The 17,337-nt window shown below is 44.4% G+C and overlaps 1 protein-coding gene across 1 annotated transcript in view; it reads right to left on the reverse strand.

The window, feature by feature from the left end:
* The window catches only part of MOGAT2 (monoacylglycerol O-acyltransferase 2), a 28,096-nt gene extending 11,966 nt beyond the window's left edge, over positions 1-16,130 (reverse strand). Inside the window, exons 1-2 of the mRNA XM_021532463.3 lie at positions 15,972-16,130; positions 6,581-6,759 (exon numbers count right to left, since the gene is read on the reverse strand). Of these exons, the coding sequence (XP_021388138.1) occupies positions 6,581-6,759; positions 15,972-16,065 (273 nt within the window). The 5' untranslated portion in view covers positions 16,066-16,130. The remainder of the gene's footprint in view (positions 1-6,580; positions 6,760-15,971) is intronic.
* Between the last annotated feature and the right edge of the window lie 1,207 nt (positions 16,131-17,337).

Below are 17,337 nucleotides of genomic sequence, written 5' to 3' on the forward strand. Positions count from 1 at the left end.
AACATGTGTTTTTCACAGAGGCATGTCCAGCTTCTCAGCGGTTCAATAGACTGTCAGTACCACAAAAAGTTTTTGCCTCACTTCCCCAAATTCCTCCCATGTCAAACTATGATAACCCTCTTACTTAAGGACACTACAGAACAGAAAAGAGGGGGCCAGCACATGGAGCAGAAGTTGCTCAGAAAATGGTAGCATGAGGGCTTTGAGCCATTTGCCCATGTTTTTCTTTTTCCCTGACAATTCCTCTTCCAGCCAACAGAAAGAAGCAAAGTGAACAGTCAAGACCTCTGGAAATCAGAAATTGTATTTGATGTCATAGGCTGTGGCACAAGTCCCCAGCTACAAATAATACCTTTCTACAAATAATACCATTCTACTGTGAAAAGAAAGGAAACATTCCTGGCAGGGATTGGTTCACATGAACTGGAACTGTCCCCTCTACAGCACCTTGCAATTCCAGAGAGCTGCCACACACTCAACCTCTGTCACAGTTTGAGCCATGATGAGAATGAATGAGCCATGAGATTGTCTTCCCAAATTACAGCTTCAAAGGTTCAATGAATTCTCCAATAACTCATTTTAGTTATGCTAACAAAAACCAGTAACACCAGCAAGACCACAAGCACAATGACAGAGGTTTCTGCAGACAACAAGGTCCCCCTGGCACTTAGATAACCCCAAGGCTTGTAAGAAATGTCCTGTGTCTCTTCACAGGGAGAAAACAGTGTGGCAAAACCCACAGGGACCTTCCCTGTACAGCAGGTTCTTTCCAGGCTGCCATGAGTAAAGCTGGCTTGATTATCCTTGCTGGGGTAATCTGAATGATGACAGTAGCTATAAAAAAAAGATGTCTCTGTCTTGGTTTAATAGACAAATATCTGCCAAGGAAGGTGGGAACTGTTATGTGTAGTGAATGTAATTTGCACCACTTATAATATGGTATATGTAATATTTTGTATTTTTTGGAAAACACATGTCTATATTAGAAGCTGCCCCCACATAGGTAAAACTCAGTCTATGTTGAAACCTCATTTGCAAGCAAATGTATGTGGCTCATCTGGAGACGGGCCATATCTCAAAGCCAGACAGGGACACCCAGGCGCTGATCATCGTGTCAATGACCTGAGACTGGAAATAATGGAAATCTTCCAGGTGATACATGTGAATCCCAGGTTCCCATAACGTCATCATAGAATTCATCAATACTGGACACTGAATTGCTCTACCTCAACACCAAGAAAATAAATCTCATCAATATGTGGGACTCTGAATGGAAGAAAAGAATGATTGGCGAAACCCTGGCCTCGGGCGGAATTTTTCCTATAAAAACTGCTTGTACCAGGAGGGTGGGGTGTGGGCAGAGAGGGACCCTCTGCTGAGGCTGTCTACTTTGTGACACAAGCAGTGCCGACCCCAGGCTCGGCACTGCTCTTTTCCTTGTGGCTGCCTCAGATAGAATTCGATTGCTAAAATTAAAAATTTATTTTCATTTTTAATTTGGCTGAGTCAATTTTCATTTATAACAGAACCTTCCTGGAACCGGAAGAAAACACCCCTCTCTCCAAATTATTGTAATTTCAAAATTACGTGGCTTTCAAGGAAAAAAAAAATAAAAGGAAAAAAAAGTAGAAAAAGGAATAATGCTTCTTTACTAGAAAAGTACATATCAGGCTAGAACATAACCCAATGCAATAACAAAAGCTTCCAACCCAATTACAATTTTTTCTTATGGTGTAGGTATGACCATGGCTGGCAGGGTGCTCCGGCCACTCTAGAGAGGCCAAGAGTGGGAGTGTGCCATGATCCCCTCATGGCACCAGTAGGGAAGGAAGGAAGGAAATTGCTTCTTTTGCAAACTGAGGGGGGGTGTTCGATCTCAGCACTACCAAGGAGCAGCTGGCAGAAGCAGGGGAAGCAGGTAGATTCCACCATAGTGCCAAATTGCAGCGTAGCAAAATCCTGGAGCCAAGTACACAAACTCCCTCAGCATCACTGTCCTCAATCTCCTTTATGGGAGAAAGGAAGGTATGACCCACCCCGACCAAGTCACGGGTCCGAGTTCACAACTTGTGTTGGGTGTCAACCATGCCACAACTCCCAAAAAATGCTGAACAGGAAAGCCCACACCCCCAGCCAAAAACTCCCCATCCCCACAAAAACTCCACTGGAATGCCAGGAGACTTTCTTTTGTGTTTTGATCACTAACTATTTACCCAAAAAGCCACCCCCTACCTCTTCCAGAGTCTTCCTGATAATAAAGAAATTCACTGACAAACCTAAAAAAACCCAAAATTATCTAAGACCTTAATTTGCTAGAATGGACTCATAACCCAAGTTGTGTGATCCAAAGGTCAGATGTCTTGCCTAAGCAAAGCATCCAGCCCCAATTTTCAGTCAGCAAGATGGTGACTTCTGTTTGAGGACTGTGGTAAAAAGAGATATTGTCAAGCTTATGCTTGCACTTTCCCCATTTCACCTTCCTCATCTGAGGTTACCAAAGCACCATGGCTGTATGAGGGAGGATGGTGACAGGACAGGATGAGGCTGGGGAGAAAAAGCAGCAATGTCCATTCACTTGGCATGGGGACAGAATTTGTTTTTACTGTTAAAATGTGTGTATCCTTCATTGTAAAGATGCACTGATAAATTATGAGGAAGGGATTATGAAAATTGAGGGTTTGGACAGCAGCAGACAAATTACTGACTGCTTTTTGAACATAGCATAGATAAAGCAGCCCACAGCATCCAAAATCACTCTGTAGGCAATATCAACAAAGCAGGCATCACAGGTTATCTGTTCAGACAAACTCTAGCTCAAAAAGATTAATTTTAAACCTTTTGATATATTTTCCACAACATTATAATGCAGCTGAGCTTGGTCATGTATTGAATTGAAGAATCATAGATTCATTTAGGTCATAAAAGCCCTCTGAGACCATCAAGTCCAACCAGCACTGCCAAGGCCACCACTAAACCGTGTTCCTAAGTGCCACATCTACACGATTTTGAAACAATTCCAGGCCAATTGAAGGACTATAATGAGGGCATATTTAAAAATAAATAAATGAATAAATAAATAAACAGATTATAATATGTTTTAAATGCAGGGAAAATAAGCAGAAATAACTTCCCTGAGCAATGCATTGGACCCTGGCTTGATATCTCACTCAGCCCACTTTTCAAAACACTCAAGCTCATTTGGAGCCTGCCTAACTCTGATTTTCAGATCATTAATTAAAATGCAGTCAATTCCAAGGGGGATAAATCCAACAGCAAAGTGGTACTTGTGCAAGGGTGGTATTGGCAGAAGGTGCGCCTTGCACACACTGCAGTGGCCTGGCTCAGCTCAGCTCTGGCATGTTCCATGTACTGCAGCACAATGAAAATTCACTGCCCAGAAAACAGATGCTCGTCCCAGCCTCTCTCTGCTTCCAAGACAGCAAACATGCACCAGGGATCCCTTAAAAGCAATGTTTAAAGCTGTTTCCTAAAATAAGACAGCAGGCAGCATTTGCTGCCTCCAAATACTTGACCATGCTAAGTTTGTTGCTGGGATCTGGTAGGATTAGGAATCATGCTTAATCTTCTCAGAATGCCTAATACTACAGCACTTAACAAACTCCATCTACACACAAATACAGTCCAGAGCCCTGGATACCAACCCAGTCTGTGTCCCCAAATGTCACTTCCTTGTGTCCCTTGTGCTAGTGGGATTGTTCAGCCTGAGGAAGAAAATGTGAGATCTTAGACCCCCTGTCAGTGGCTTTAGCTCCATGTTAAAGGGGCTGTAAGAGCTGGAGAGGGGTTTTGGACAAGGGCCTGGAGGAACAGGATAATGGGGAATGGCTTCCCACTGACAGAGAATGGGTTAGATGGGATATTGGGCAGAAATTCTTGGCTGTAAGGATGCTGAAGCCCTGGTACAGGCTGCCCAGAGAAGCTGTGGCTGTCCCATGCCTGGAAGTTTTCAAGGCCAAGCTGATCAGGGTTTGGAGCAACCTGGTCTAGTGGAAGGTGTCCCTGCCCATGGTAGGGGGATTAGAATTGCATGATCATTGAGGTCTCTTCCAACCCAAAACACTTAATCATTCCGTAATTGTATGACTGAGAAAATATTTTTGAGAAATAAGAAATAGTATTATGTGATTGCTTGGCTAGAATGCTCTCTGCATTATATCTCTTTTAAATTTTTCTGCTGTCCTTTTGTGAAACTTCCTCTGTTTTCTTGCAGAGAAGTGGGGAGAAAAGTTCCATGGAGCTTTCTGAGCCCTCACCCAGAGAGCTACAGCCAAACCCCATACCATGCTCCCTCTACTGGACTTCGTGGTCCTCCTACAAGTAAGGACAGAACAGAACACAGTGAGGCATTCAGGAGTGGGGTTCCACGTTCTTTAGAAAGAGACAGGAGAAAGGTCATTGCTGGGCTGAGCTGGTAGATAAATTTCAGCAGAGAAGCTGGTCCAGCATTTCACAAGTGGTGGCTTACAGGCACAAATAATTTACAGAATATATATTGCATAAAATTACTAGTCACATAAATCATTGAATTGCTCTATGGTTTCAGTTGCAATGTGATAAATAACATAGAGAATAGAAATTTTCAGTTAATCTGAAGTTGCTGAATAGAGCTTAACTAGCAGAAAAAGATAAAAAGATGTAAAGGTATGCACATTAGATGATAAATGTTGCTTACCAGAAGAACAGATAAAGGGGGCTATAGTGGTTTTTTTGCAAGTTAGGTAACAAGAAGCAACAGCACATGCCCAAAGAAAACGTTCGAGGAAATATCATCTTTAAAATTTAAATATTCACTGGATAGGGCCACCAGAGATCCCTTTAGAGGACACTCCAGGATCATAAAATGATTTCCAGTAGGAGGCAGTTCTAGGAAAAATGATGTTTATGTATTTCCAGGAGACACATTTTAATTAATATATATGATTATAATATTGTAAAGCCTCACCACACACACTGGATTAAACAAGACATCCTTGCAATGTGTCCTGCACAGATAAAGAATGTCTGCCTTCTAACACTTCAAATTGTGTTAGAAAGTTTATTTTCTGGCTGATTTCAGTATCAAAGGGACCTTAAAATGCCACTCCCTACCATGGGAAGGGACACCTTCCACTAGACCAGGTTGCTCCAAGCCCCGTCCAACCTGGCCCTGGACACTTTCAGGGATGGGGCTGCCAAAGCTTCTCTGGGAAACCTGTGCCAGGGCCTCACCACCCTCACAGCCAAGAATTTTTCCCCTCTATCCCATTTAAATCTACTCTCTTACAGTTTGAACCCATTCCCCCTTGTTCCATCACTGTAGTTCCTGATGAAGAGTCTCTCTCCATCTTCCCTGGAGGGTCCCTTCAGACAGTGGAAGGTGCTGTGTGGTATCCACACAACGTTCTCCAGGATAAACAGCCCAGACTGCTCAGCTGTGTCTATGTGGCAGGTGCCCCAGTCCCCTTACTGACTTTGTGGCCTCCTCTGGACTTGCCCCACAAGTGCCATTTTACCTTCTTATGATGGGGGCTCCAGAACTGTGCACAGTATTCCAGGTGTGATCTTATGAGAACAGAAAAGAGGATTATTTCTGTTTGAGCACAAAGCTGATGGGCGTGTCATCTCTGGTCCTCACTTTGCTGTGGCTCCCCCTAACCCTTAAGCCAGGCCCTAAATCCATGCAGGATGGACTCTCATCCCAGGCCCTGCTCCATGTAGGATGGACTCTCAGGCTGAGTTCTTATTTTTTCCTTTAGGCTGGTGGGTTCTTTGGCTTTTTGGGCTCCCAACTTCTTTATCCTGGACTGCAGCACTCAGCTTCTTACTCCAGGTGGTCTCTGACCAGCTGGGTGCATCCCATCTGAGTTTTCTCAACAGGCAATGTATTTCTAAAGGAATTATCTTAGAAATTCCCATTGCCTGGCCTATCCTTGAAGCTCTCTTCCTTGCACAACCCATGAACTCTTCTTCTGCATTGCTCAGATTTGTACCACCTTGTGATGGCTCTGAGGCAGGACTTGCTGCTTCTCCATGCATCCACACCATGCCAAGGGATCACCAGGTAGAAAAGTAAGGCCACACGCATTAAGTAAATCAGGGAATGTCACAAAAGTCCCTCTCAAGAGAACAACAGCTCTCTGAGACTACCCAGTGCACCCCCAGCTTTACCCATCCATCTCCCTTATAAGCAGAACAGGATACTTACATTGCAGACCACCCAGGATCTCTTGGGTTTTGATTAAAACTTGGCCCTATGCCCACTGGGTAAATTCTTAGCAACCTGAAGGGCAGGAATATTGCAATATAGACATGGAAAACAAAGGTGAGATTTCCCTAACAACTGGAATGCAGCAAGATTAAATAGGTATGGAAAAGGCAGATGATTGAAGGATGCGTTTTGTAAAAATGGTAATCCTCCTTTCTTACTGTGTTTGAGTAATCTGGGAGCTGGGAAGATTATCCTCCAACACCAAGCTCCCAGCACCCCATGCCACGACTGCTGGCCCCAGACTGTATCCAGACTCCAAGGACAAAACTGGTTCCTGAAACACGGAAGAGCCAATGGAGTGGTGGCACTTACCGTGATGGGGAAATAGTCCCTCATGTACTTCCAAATGACGCAGTTCCGGAGGACGTGGCTCCGTCGCCCACCCTTGCTGGGTTTCTCCCTGTCTAGTAACCACCACGCAGCATACAGGGCACTGACCAGCCAAAAACGGGTGAAGAAGAGGGCGATGAAGACAGCTGTACAGCACTGTGCTGAAAGAAAAGCCAGCAGTGACTTGATAGTTGGATTAGGTGGACTTTGGAAGGAATGGTTCATTTGGAGAGGCATTTTTGGTCCTGGGATGGAGCCTCCACTGGGCTTGCTGCTGAATTTATCAGTGTGAAGGTAACTCTGATGCAGAGGTGGTTTCTTTTCTATCTGCCCCAGGAACCTGAAAAGACACCAAGCACCTCCCTTGTGGTTGCTACAAATTTCTCCAAAGGCCACTGTGTCCCCATCTTCCCAAAACACTGATGAATCTCACTCCATTCACAGTGTTCTCATGGATCAGCTCTCTATCCCTTTGCTGTCTTGCTTCTCTCTGGAGTCAGACTGATCTCTGCAATGATAATGGCCTTGTTTTACCCCAAAATTCCTGTTAATATGACCTCATGACACCTAATATTTTGCAATGGCAGCAAAAAGTGTCTTAGGTCCAGTCTGTACAGTCCCCAATAGTTTTATCTTGAGCTAATAAGTCCCCAATTTTAATTGTGTCCATGATTTATACCCATAGATAAGATTTTACTCTTTAGTGAGTTTTTTATTATTCATTTTGGACCCTTTCCTCAACTTCTAATCTTGGACTCCAGAGGATTTTCAGTTCTTTCAACTCAGTGTCATAATGAATTTTATAAGAGTGCTCTATTTAATTCTCTATGACTTCCATGACTTGGGACTTTCTCCAATTAGTGCCAGCTTTGACCTCGACCTCCCACCTCCCTTATACCCTGTGTTTTAGCACAGAAACAAGAGAACAAAAGTATTTGTGCAAACAAACATCACTTGGTACATAAAATCCCACTCAACCCCAACACTGTGTGTCTGCAGATGCTGGAAAGTGGTGATGGCCACCAAGCTGCCACTTGGTAAAGCAGATGTGCACCTGTGAAGAGATGTGACCTCTCCATCTGTCCCTCTGAAACCATTTGCATTACTTTTGAAGGGAAAGACTGAGCTGAAGAAAACCCAAAGATTCATCCAAATCTTTGCCTTCCCTTGCTCATGGATTACATAAAGTTTTGTATATTCTGTTCTACTCTTCATTTCAGATTTTCCACCCAGGGCTGGAAGATATGAGGATGGAGATGCCCTGCTCAGCTTCAGCTGTGATACAGATGCAGCCACACCCTCATGCTCTGAGACATCTTTTCCACCTTTGGGAGTCACCTGGTACCTGCTCTCTCCACCTCCTCTCAGCTAAGGCCTGTCAAGACATGGAATAAGATGCTCTCATCCAAGACCTTCATGTACCTCCTGCTTGCTTTCACTTAAGAATAAATAAGTAGATCATGTTTGTAGCATTTTTTTTTTTCATGATAAGTCACCCTGATTACAAAGCTTTGCATGGAAAAGCAAATCATTACCCTTTTTTAGAACACTGTCATGATGGTACCAATAATTCCTATGGGGGAAAAAAGTGCAATAATCTAACAGGATCCTAAATTCCCTTAAAGTTGAAATGGGATTGTATGTCTTCCTATAAGTAGAGAGACTGCAGCAAGCACCTGGGTAGGCACTAGGAATTTTGCAGTGGGAAAAAAACTGCAGCTCTCAGCAAAGCAACAGGACTAAGCTGTAATGCATCGTGCAGGGCAGAAAGAACTATTGCTCACATCTGGTGCCACACTTTTAATAGAATCATAAAAGTCCCCTCAAATCTGGCCTTGGACACTTCCAAGGATGTGGCAGTCACAGTTTGTCTGGGCAACCTGTGTGCAGGGCCTCACCATTATCACAGCCAGGAATTTCTCCACAATATCCCATCTAACCCTGATGTATGGAAGTGGGAAGCCCCTGCTCCTTGTCCTGTCCCTCCAAGCCCTTGTCCAAAATCCCACTCCAGCTCCCTTGGAGCCCCTATAGCACTGGAAAAGACTCTAAGGTCTGCCCAGAGCCTTCTCTTCTCCAGGCTGAACACCCCCAGCTCCCCCAGCCTGGCTCCAGAAGAGAGGGGCTCCAGCTCTCGGCGCATCTCCATGGCCTCCTCTGGACCCACGCCAGCAGGAGCCTCAGAAAAGTGGAACAGAGAGAATCCCCTCCCTCAATCTGCTGCTCACACTTCATTTTCAAATGCCACGGATACAGACTTTATAACTCTCAAGAACAGCATAGAACATGAAGTGCAGCTCAAGGGTCCACATGATAAATAAACACAATTTTACTGCACCTAGGAGCCAGGTCATCAGGTCTGCTGCAAAACTGCCATGCCTAATTCTCTTTTTATCATACTGTGCAAAGCTCAAAGTACATTCTGCAAAGTGAAGGAGTAGTTCTGTACCAAATCCATGCTTTATCTCACAATTATATAATTATTAATTTCTTCCTCAATTCATTTGAAATTCAACTTTGTTTTTCCCCAGAGCAAAATTTGTGCTCAGTGACCGTCACTCAATTTTAAGATCTGGGGGGGGGGTTTGTCCTTTTGAAACCTTTTGGTGCTCTGTGGGAAAGGGGCCCATTCCTGTGCAAGAATGGACTGTCAGTCTGAAAGTTACTGTGGATGGGACCAAAGAGACAGGAAGGTTCCAGAAAATGTACAGTTAAATCTGCATCCAAATGAATTCCAGCCTTAGGCAGGCACCTGATTATTTATGCCATTTGCTGAGGAGGAACAACTCCGTGCCACTGTCTGAACACCAACACTTTGTGGGCCACCAGTGGCCAGAAATTTTCCACAGATCTCTCTTAGTGTGTTCCAAAAGTCATGTCAGGTCCCCAGACTAAATACACCACCACCAGCCCCACTGCTCAGAAGAAATGGGCAGGTTTGAGTTGCAGACAGGTTTGAGGTTGCAAACAGACATGATCCTCATCTGCTCCTTCTGCAGGTCTGGATATAGCTCCTCCAGAACTTTATACTAGTATTTACACTAAAAATTTTGGAAGCAAATCCAAGCACATCAAATTTGATCCCTTACCCTCCTGAAACATCGTAGGAACCCCAAGAATTAGAGTTCCTGGGCTCTGTGAAATTGGATTTTTATGTTGATTTTAAATACATGAAAAGGAATCAGTCTAAAAATGTTTCTCTCTATCACCCTGTGTAAAATAATCAAACCTTTTGCTGCAATTATACTTCTGGCAGCTTTTCTAAGTCCAGTAATGCCTCCACCCCTGTGGCTGCCATCAATAATGTTTTAGTTTAAAAAGATCAAACCTGAGCCTTTTAGGGTTGGAGTTTTTTAACTAAAAGACTCTTTTTAGGATAGGTATGTATGTGATAATTTTGATAACAATTGTATTAACCATGATACCTTTCAATCTGTGCATAGATTAATTATTAAGACCATTAAAGGAGTGTTTTTGGTTGAAAGGAAAAGGGGAGATGTTGGGATGTTGGGAGATACAAGACAGATGATGGACTTTGGACCTGCTTAACATAAGAATCTGGTAACAGGTGCCTTGGCATAAGCAAACAGAACTTTGAAAATTAGATCTAGGTTGCAAGAAGATTCAATCAGAGAGGTTTACCAGAAAAAGAAAATCTCATTAAACTCTTCGAGCAAGAGATGTTGTGATATGCATAAGTTTGTGTATGTAATTTTAACCTAATCATTGTAGTAAACATTACTAGGCTCCCTAAAATGCTATATAAGCATTTGTATCCCACAATAAATTTGGATTCTGATAACTGAATCAGTGTCTCTCCCATCTCTCTCCGTCACCAACATTGTGCTATAGCCCAATGGCATATGCTAAATTGCTATAAAATGGTTTAAGCCCTAACACAGAGCTCTTTCAAGGCAGACAAGGGCTGTGAGAGCAAGGTTAAGGGCATCATGCAAGTCATTGCAGATGCATGAGTTCTGTTATCTGGAAACAGATAATTCTGGGCTGGGCTGAGATTAGCTGCTGCACTGTACACTGTCATGGAAAGTAGAGACTGCTTCAAACCAAAACTAAAACCAAAGGGTCCGTGTCAAGACAGAATGCAATATGCAGACCCCAAATCTTGCACTTTCTGATGAGTCCAGATTCAGGAAGGTTTCTCTCTGGTTGTCCATGGTGAGGTTTGGCTCTGGATGAAGCATTCATAGGCTGGTCCTGGACTCTGCAGTGCACTTGTTTAGCAGGGTGCAGCAACTTTTCATGGTCCAAGACCCAGGATCTCACATCTCCATGGCTGTATGAGACTCAGAAAAGAAAAGACATCAATGTGTATTTGATGGGTTTTTTGGTGTTTTTTTTTTTTTGCCGCCTTTTTTTTGTTGTTGTTGTAGTTGTTTTTGGTTTTGTTTTTTTTTCTTTTACAGGTCAATTGGTTTCCTGAGCTGGATTCTGGATTCCTTCAAAGAAGCTCATAGCTTCTTTATTTCAAAGAAGCAAAAATGAAGTGGTGGGTTTCTTATGCTGAGTATTGCTGTGAGCTGTAAATTCCTCTCTGGACAAGAAAATAGCCATATCACAGACAGCACAAATATGCCATGGGCTCCAAGTAAGCCATGGGTTCCAAAGGAGCCACGTGTTTCAAAGCACATGGAGAATTTCTCTGACTAAGTCTAAGCAGGGACCATGTCCCATCAAAGTGCTCCTAACCCAAAATTTGTTAATTCAGCCTGAAACAGGGAAAACTGCAGCCCGCAGAAAGAGATTTTTGTTATAACAACAGCCCAAAGTGAGTCAGATTCATACTGCTCTTGCCATGACGGTTTGCAAGATCATTGCAGAACCACAGAATGCATTGGGTTAGAGGGATCTTAAAGACCATCCAGTTCCAACTGCCCTGCCATGGGCAGGGTTGCCTTCCACTAAAATAAGATTGTTCAAAGTCCCATCCAAGCTGGCCTTGAATGCTTTCAAGATGCATGTTGCTGAGGTCCTCAGTGCCAGCCTGGAGTCCCTGATTGTGGCCACCTGCACAGATAGTGCACCCTTGGGCACAGCTGATGTGGGCAGGCTGTGGACTATACTCAGCTGCCCAGGAAGCCTGATCATTCTGGTACCACATGCCCTTTGAGCCAACCCTGATGACTCCAAGGTTCAAAGTCTGGGTGTGGCACACTGGGTCTGTAGAGGCAGCATGCCCGGATCTACTGGCCCTACACTGGGTTTGTTTGCCAAGGTTCAGCTCTGCACTCATAGTTCTGCATGGAGTATCTGGACAGGTGTCCATGCCCAGTGGAGAGTGGGAATGAGAGAGGCAGAAGGAAGAAGTGCAGCAGGCTTGGGCACCAGCACTGATTTCAGTTTTCTGCAGTAGCCTGGTTCCACTCCATTACAAGGGGGCATTGGTCAGTACTCAGATCATGTACTGGGAAGGCAATAGGGTCCCCACTCCATGCCCTGCAACCCATTCTTAAAACTTGCACTCCTCCTCCAGCAGCTGTCAGCCCCTGAAATAAATACAACTTTTTGTCTCCATGCTCTTGTCAGGAGCATCCTCAAGAAAACTGGCAGTATGGACAATGCCTGCCTGTTGCAAGGGATGCTGGAGCAGAGCTCCTTGCCAGCACTGGGGCCAAGCTGCTGCCCTCACCCAGCATCCTGCAGGAAGAAATGAGTCCCCCCACAGTTCTTGGCTTCTTAGGGGATGCACTTGCACAACCACAGCAACCGAGCTGCCTGCAATCCCTGCTCCTGGGATCTCTGGCTAAAGGGCTGGGCAGCAAATGGGTGTTTCAGAAGCCCTCTTCTGGAAGCAGAAGCCCAAGCCTGTCTCCCAACAAAGAGCAGCTGACAGCTAAATCCTCCCCACTGAAAATCTGAGCTCTGTGCCTCAGGGTTATAACAGTGCAACAAGGGGTGTTTGGCAGCTCATGGGATGAAAATAACATTATTGGCATCTAGCTCATGCAGTGGTTAAACTGGGAAATTTTAGGTGGAAAGCTCCAGGCTTAAAGAAACTTTGTAAAATGAACTAAACCAGCTGGAACTGCTTCATAAGGTTTTGTTATCACCTTTCTAATGCCCCTCTTAAAAGCATTTTGGTTTCAGATTGTATCACCAAAAGAAACCCAAAAAAAACCCTAAAACAAAACAAACAAACAAAACACGCAAAACCCCAAACAAATAAACAACCCACAAAAACACACAAAAAACCCCAAACAACTAATCAAGCTCTTCCTGGGAAAAATTATAAGCTCTTGAAGGTCAGCCATGGGAGAAAGAGAGGGTTTGGGTCTCATCCTCATTCAGAGCAAGCTGCAATTCCCTGCAGGACGTAGAGCCTGTGTTTGCAAGTAACTCCTACAGCTGCAGAGGATTCCTCCCTCCTGGCCATTTGCTGTCATTCTGCTGGCTCTAGAAGTTACTTCCACCTCTGGAAAGTCAAGTGCCAGCTTGATTCCAATACCAAGAAGGGAAAAACCAGAAGTATACAAATTGTTTTATTGGAAAACATTGTTGAAGCTCCAGAAGCCAAACTGCATCCATGCTGAGAATGTTGGATCGCCTGTGACCACATCTCTGCTGCATCCCAACTGAATCATTGACTGTGGAAGGAAATGCAAATGCAGGGACAGAGAGGGAATCATAGAGCACTCCAAATTGTCCCATTCTGGTTAGCTGTGTCCAAGACTGCATGGCTCTTGCCAGATTTCCATTCTCTTGACAGGTGTCTCCTCCTGCCAGGTGTTCTCTGGTGGCAGAAGTTTGATCACATGTGGGATGTCTTCTTCACTAGAATGTTGATCACAGGTGGGATCTCTTCTGCTCAGGGAGACCCACAGGGTTTGTAACACAAGTAGACAATGGCACTAAGGATGGCTGTTTGGTGCCTCTCTTCCAAAAAAAGGTAGCTTCATCCATCCTGGTGACCAGCAATGGCCCCTGGCCTCTTGAATTGCACAAACTGGGATAAGGTGTTGTTCAGAAGAGTGATACTTATGAAAGGAATGAGAGATTTGTCTTTACAAACAAATGGTGAGTCAGCTGGTAGATAAAACTAGCACTGAGAGAGCTAAAAGAAACAAAGGGAAAGATTCCACTGATTGACAAACTGTAGGTCTGCTGATAAATAAAATTGGTTACTGAGACATGAAAGAAACAACTGGAACAACCATAAATTCCATAGGAATTCCACTGATTGCTACAAGGGGAATAAAAGGCTGGGGGAGTATACATATAGAAGGTGGTCTTAGGTATTAGGCATTTCAGGAAGGTTCCTGATGGGCTGCAAATGGCCCCAGACATTTTACACTGATAACCTACCTCTGATATTTTTATTTCCATAAAACTAGGAACCACTGGGATGTCACCTGCCAGCCTGATGGGCTGTAAATGCCTCCAGGCAGTTTGCACTCCCTGATAATGTGCATCTGTGTCTCCCATCATCATTTCCCTGTGCAGCCTATTCAAAACAGCATGTGTGTCATTTCCATCAGCACCTGATGTCCTCCACCAAGCAGTGACTTTGTCTGCATCTTAGTTTGCTGATGTGTTTTTTCCTCAAACTGCTACAAAAGCAGAGTCACCAATACTCCACCAATGGTAGCATCCCTCAAGCATGGTAATTCTATTTCCTATTCCTAATACCAAGCAGAACAACAACTTAAAGCACAAAAACTCTAAACCTAGAGAGAGGAAAGAGAAGTGGAAAAACCCACCCTGGTTTAGATGTTGCATAAGACCTGTAAATATTCCCATGCATAGGCAATCAGCCATGCACTTCCTTGGTGCCACCGTGCTCTGATCAAGTGGTGAGAACAAGTCAAAAACGTTGGCACAGACTGCTCAAAGAAGTTGTGGCTGTCCCATTCTCAAAACCCTGTTCAAGGCCATGTTGGATGGGGCTTGGAGCAACCTGGTCAGTGGAAGGTGTCCTTGCCTGTGGCAGGGCGTGGTACAGAATGATCTTTAAGGTCTCTGTCAACCCAAACCAGCCTATGATTGTATGATTATGCTAAAGGCACTATGGTGTGGTACAAACCAGAGCAAGACCAGTTATTTCACAGCCCCAAAAATCACCACTGACTTTGAGCAGAGCCCCAGGCAGTGGCTCCATGTCAAACACCCGTTGTGCAATGATAACCAGGATGTTTTGGAAGCTGATTAATAAGGTACCTGATAAACCTTCTTCTCCTGGCATCCTCAAATGAAGCCAGAGCACCTTTCAGTCAAACTTAAGCTACCGGAGACCATCCAGGGACATTTTTGATAGTTTCTCCTGCATTTTGTGATGGCATGAAGAGCAAGATGACTGACAATGACTATGTGAGATGTTTAAATCTCTGCAGGATCTGACGACATAAAGGTGGACTGGCTTCTCTTCTCAGACCACCAGCTGACATCTCCTCACATGCTGTCTGTACACATTCTCCCCCACACCCTGTACACACATATCCCCTGACACACAAATCTTTTAGGAAATAATGCTATGGCACTGTGAAAACAGCATGGCAAAGCTCAGGCCAAGACCTTATAGGAATGGACTGTGGGTTTCTTTAGGAAAAACACACAATGCAGTGGAAGCCATCACAAAGGTAGGCACTAATTCCTTGTTAATCACTGACAAGAGTCAGAGGAAGGGGATGGCAGCTCATCCCATTGCTCCCAGATCACTGACAAGAGCTGGAATGAAGTGAAAATGAAGGGGAAAAATCAGGTAGGAGCCCCACATCTTCTTAGGAGCCTTTTTCCTCCATTGCAGGAATGGAGATGCCCTGGGCTAAAGGTAGGTGAGACTCCATCTCCAAAGCCAGAGCCGGACCACACCTGCAGCTCCCTCTGTGTACAGTGCTCAGCTATACACCACCCCATGAGATGCAGGAAAACTCTATTTACTCTGGCTGTTTCAGGCACTCCCTCTGCTTTGCAGGACATGTCCTGGCACCAATCTCTCCTATCTCTAACATCCATCACCAGGGACAAGAGAATATGACAACACTGCAGGTGACAATTTAAAGGGGAGTTTTAGTGGCCTCTCACATCTTAAATCATTTTATAATCACGCACAGCTTCTGCCTGGTGGGTTCACAAGGTTCAGCCTGGTGGGTTCACAAGGTTCAGCCTGGTGTGTTCTCGTTTTCCTTGCCAAATGTGCTTATGATTCATGTATGTTGTGAGAGTGTTTTGAGGCCAAATGGGACAGGAGCCAAAGCAAATCCATATCAGAGTGCTGCATAAAGAGAACAATTGAAGCGCATAAAAATGTAGGGGATTGTAACTGGATGATCTTTAAGGTCCCTTCCAACCCAAACCATACTGCAATTCTATGGAAAGCTTCTCTGGCCTCTCAGAAAAAGGAAAAAGGGATCTCTCTTACCTAGACACAGGAAGCTGAAGATCCATTGAACCACTGATGCTGTCTGAAGCCTTCTCTGCAGTGGCACAGACAGTGGAGCAAACTCAACTTTCATCTTGGGCTCTGCAAGCACGTCTCACAAGGAGAAGGAAGCAAGTGGCAAATGCAAAGTGCAAAGTCAGTATCTCTCCAGTGTAACAGTAGAAGGGATTGTGCAATGTACAGTCACAGTGGTGGCTGCACACAGCACCACTCTGTACAGGGAGGAGAGGGAGGTGGCATGGACGTCACACCATCATGACTCACAGCACTGCTAGATGGTGACAATTCCATGCTTCTTCCACCCAAATCTGGAAAGTAAACTGCATTCAGGACCCAATCCTGCTTTCAAGATCCCGTCTCTTTCAAATTTTGCAGTATTTGGATATTGGCAGAGACAATGAGGCATTCATGCTGGTAAGCCAGTTTTATTTTCCCCCTTCACCTACAAATCACCCTGTGCAGAGCAGGAAGGGACAAGAATGTTCACAAAAAAAAAGTTTTGATGTGATGTGGATGGGTTTCAATCTCAGCCTAGGAGGTGGGGAGATAACACAAATGTGTTTCACTGCTGAGCACAGGGTACATGAGCCTCATGTCTCTGCCAAGACATGGATGGGGCATCTGAGTTTCCATGTGCATCCTTGCACAAATTTATATAGGTATAGAGAAAGGAAATACTACTCCTGATTTGCATTTGTATCTCCAAGCAGGTGTGCAGTCTGAGCCTCTGCCTTGCCATGTGCAATTGACTATGTAGGAAAAAGAAGTTTGGGGGGAAAAATCCTCAAGGACTGACAAGCCCCTCAGGTAAGCAACAAAATCATCTCATCAGAGGGCTGGGAAAACCAAAGGTCTCATTGTAACCAGGATATAGAACAATACTGTGAACAGATCGTACTGAACTATGAGCACTGTGAAAGGACTGGCCATGTACAAAGGCTTCACTCACATATCTAAGGGGCATTTCAAATCCCAAGGTCACCACAGCCAGGGATTACAGGATAAAACTAAAAGCAACCTTTGGCAGAAGCAAATCAGAGATGCTATCTGAAAAATAATCCCTCCCCTTTGCCAGGCCTAGGAATATGCTGGGCTATGAGGAATCTGTTAGACTCAGTTTTCCCAAATCACTAGGATAACAGGGCTCTGGTGAAACCCCAAGGGATCTCTCCCTAAAAGCATTGGTTGCTTTAATTGAGCTAAATCTGGTTTAGATTTAACTCAAATCTCCCCCCATCCTTTGTCTTCTACTGCGAATGTCAGGAGCCTCTGAGAGACAACTGCTCACTTAAAAAATCTTAACAAAAATACAACAAAGGACTAAATAAGGAAAAAAATTGCAGTG

The sequence above is a fragment of the Lonchura striata genome, chromosome 2 (assembly GCF_046129695.1).
Source record: "Lonchura striata isolate bLonStr1 chromosome 2, bLonStr1.mat, whole genome shotgun sequence".
Classification (NCBI taxonomy): Eukaryota; Metazoa; Chordata; class Aves; order Passeriformes; family Estrildidae; genus Lonchura; species Lonchura striata.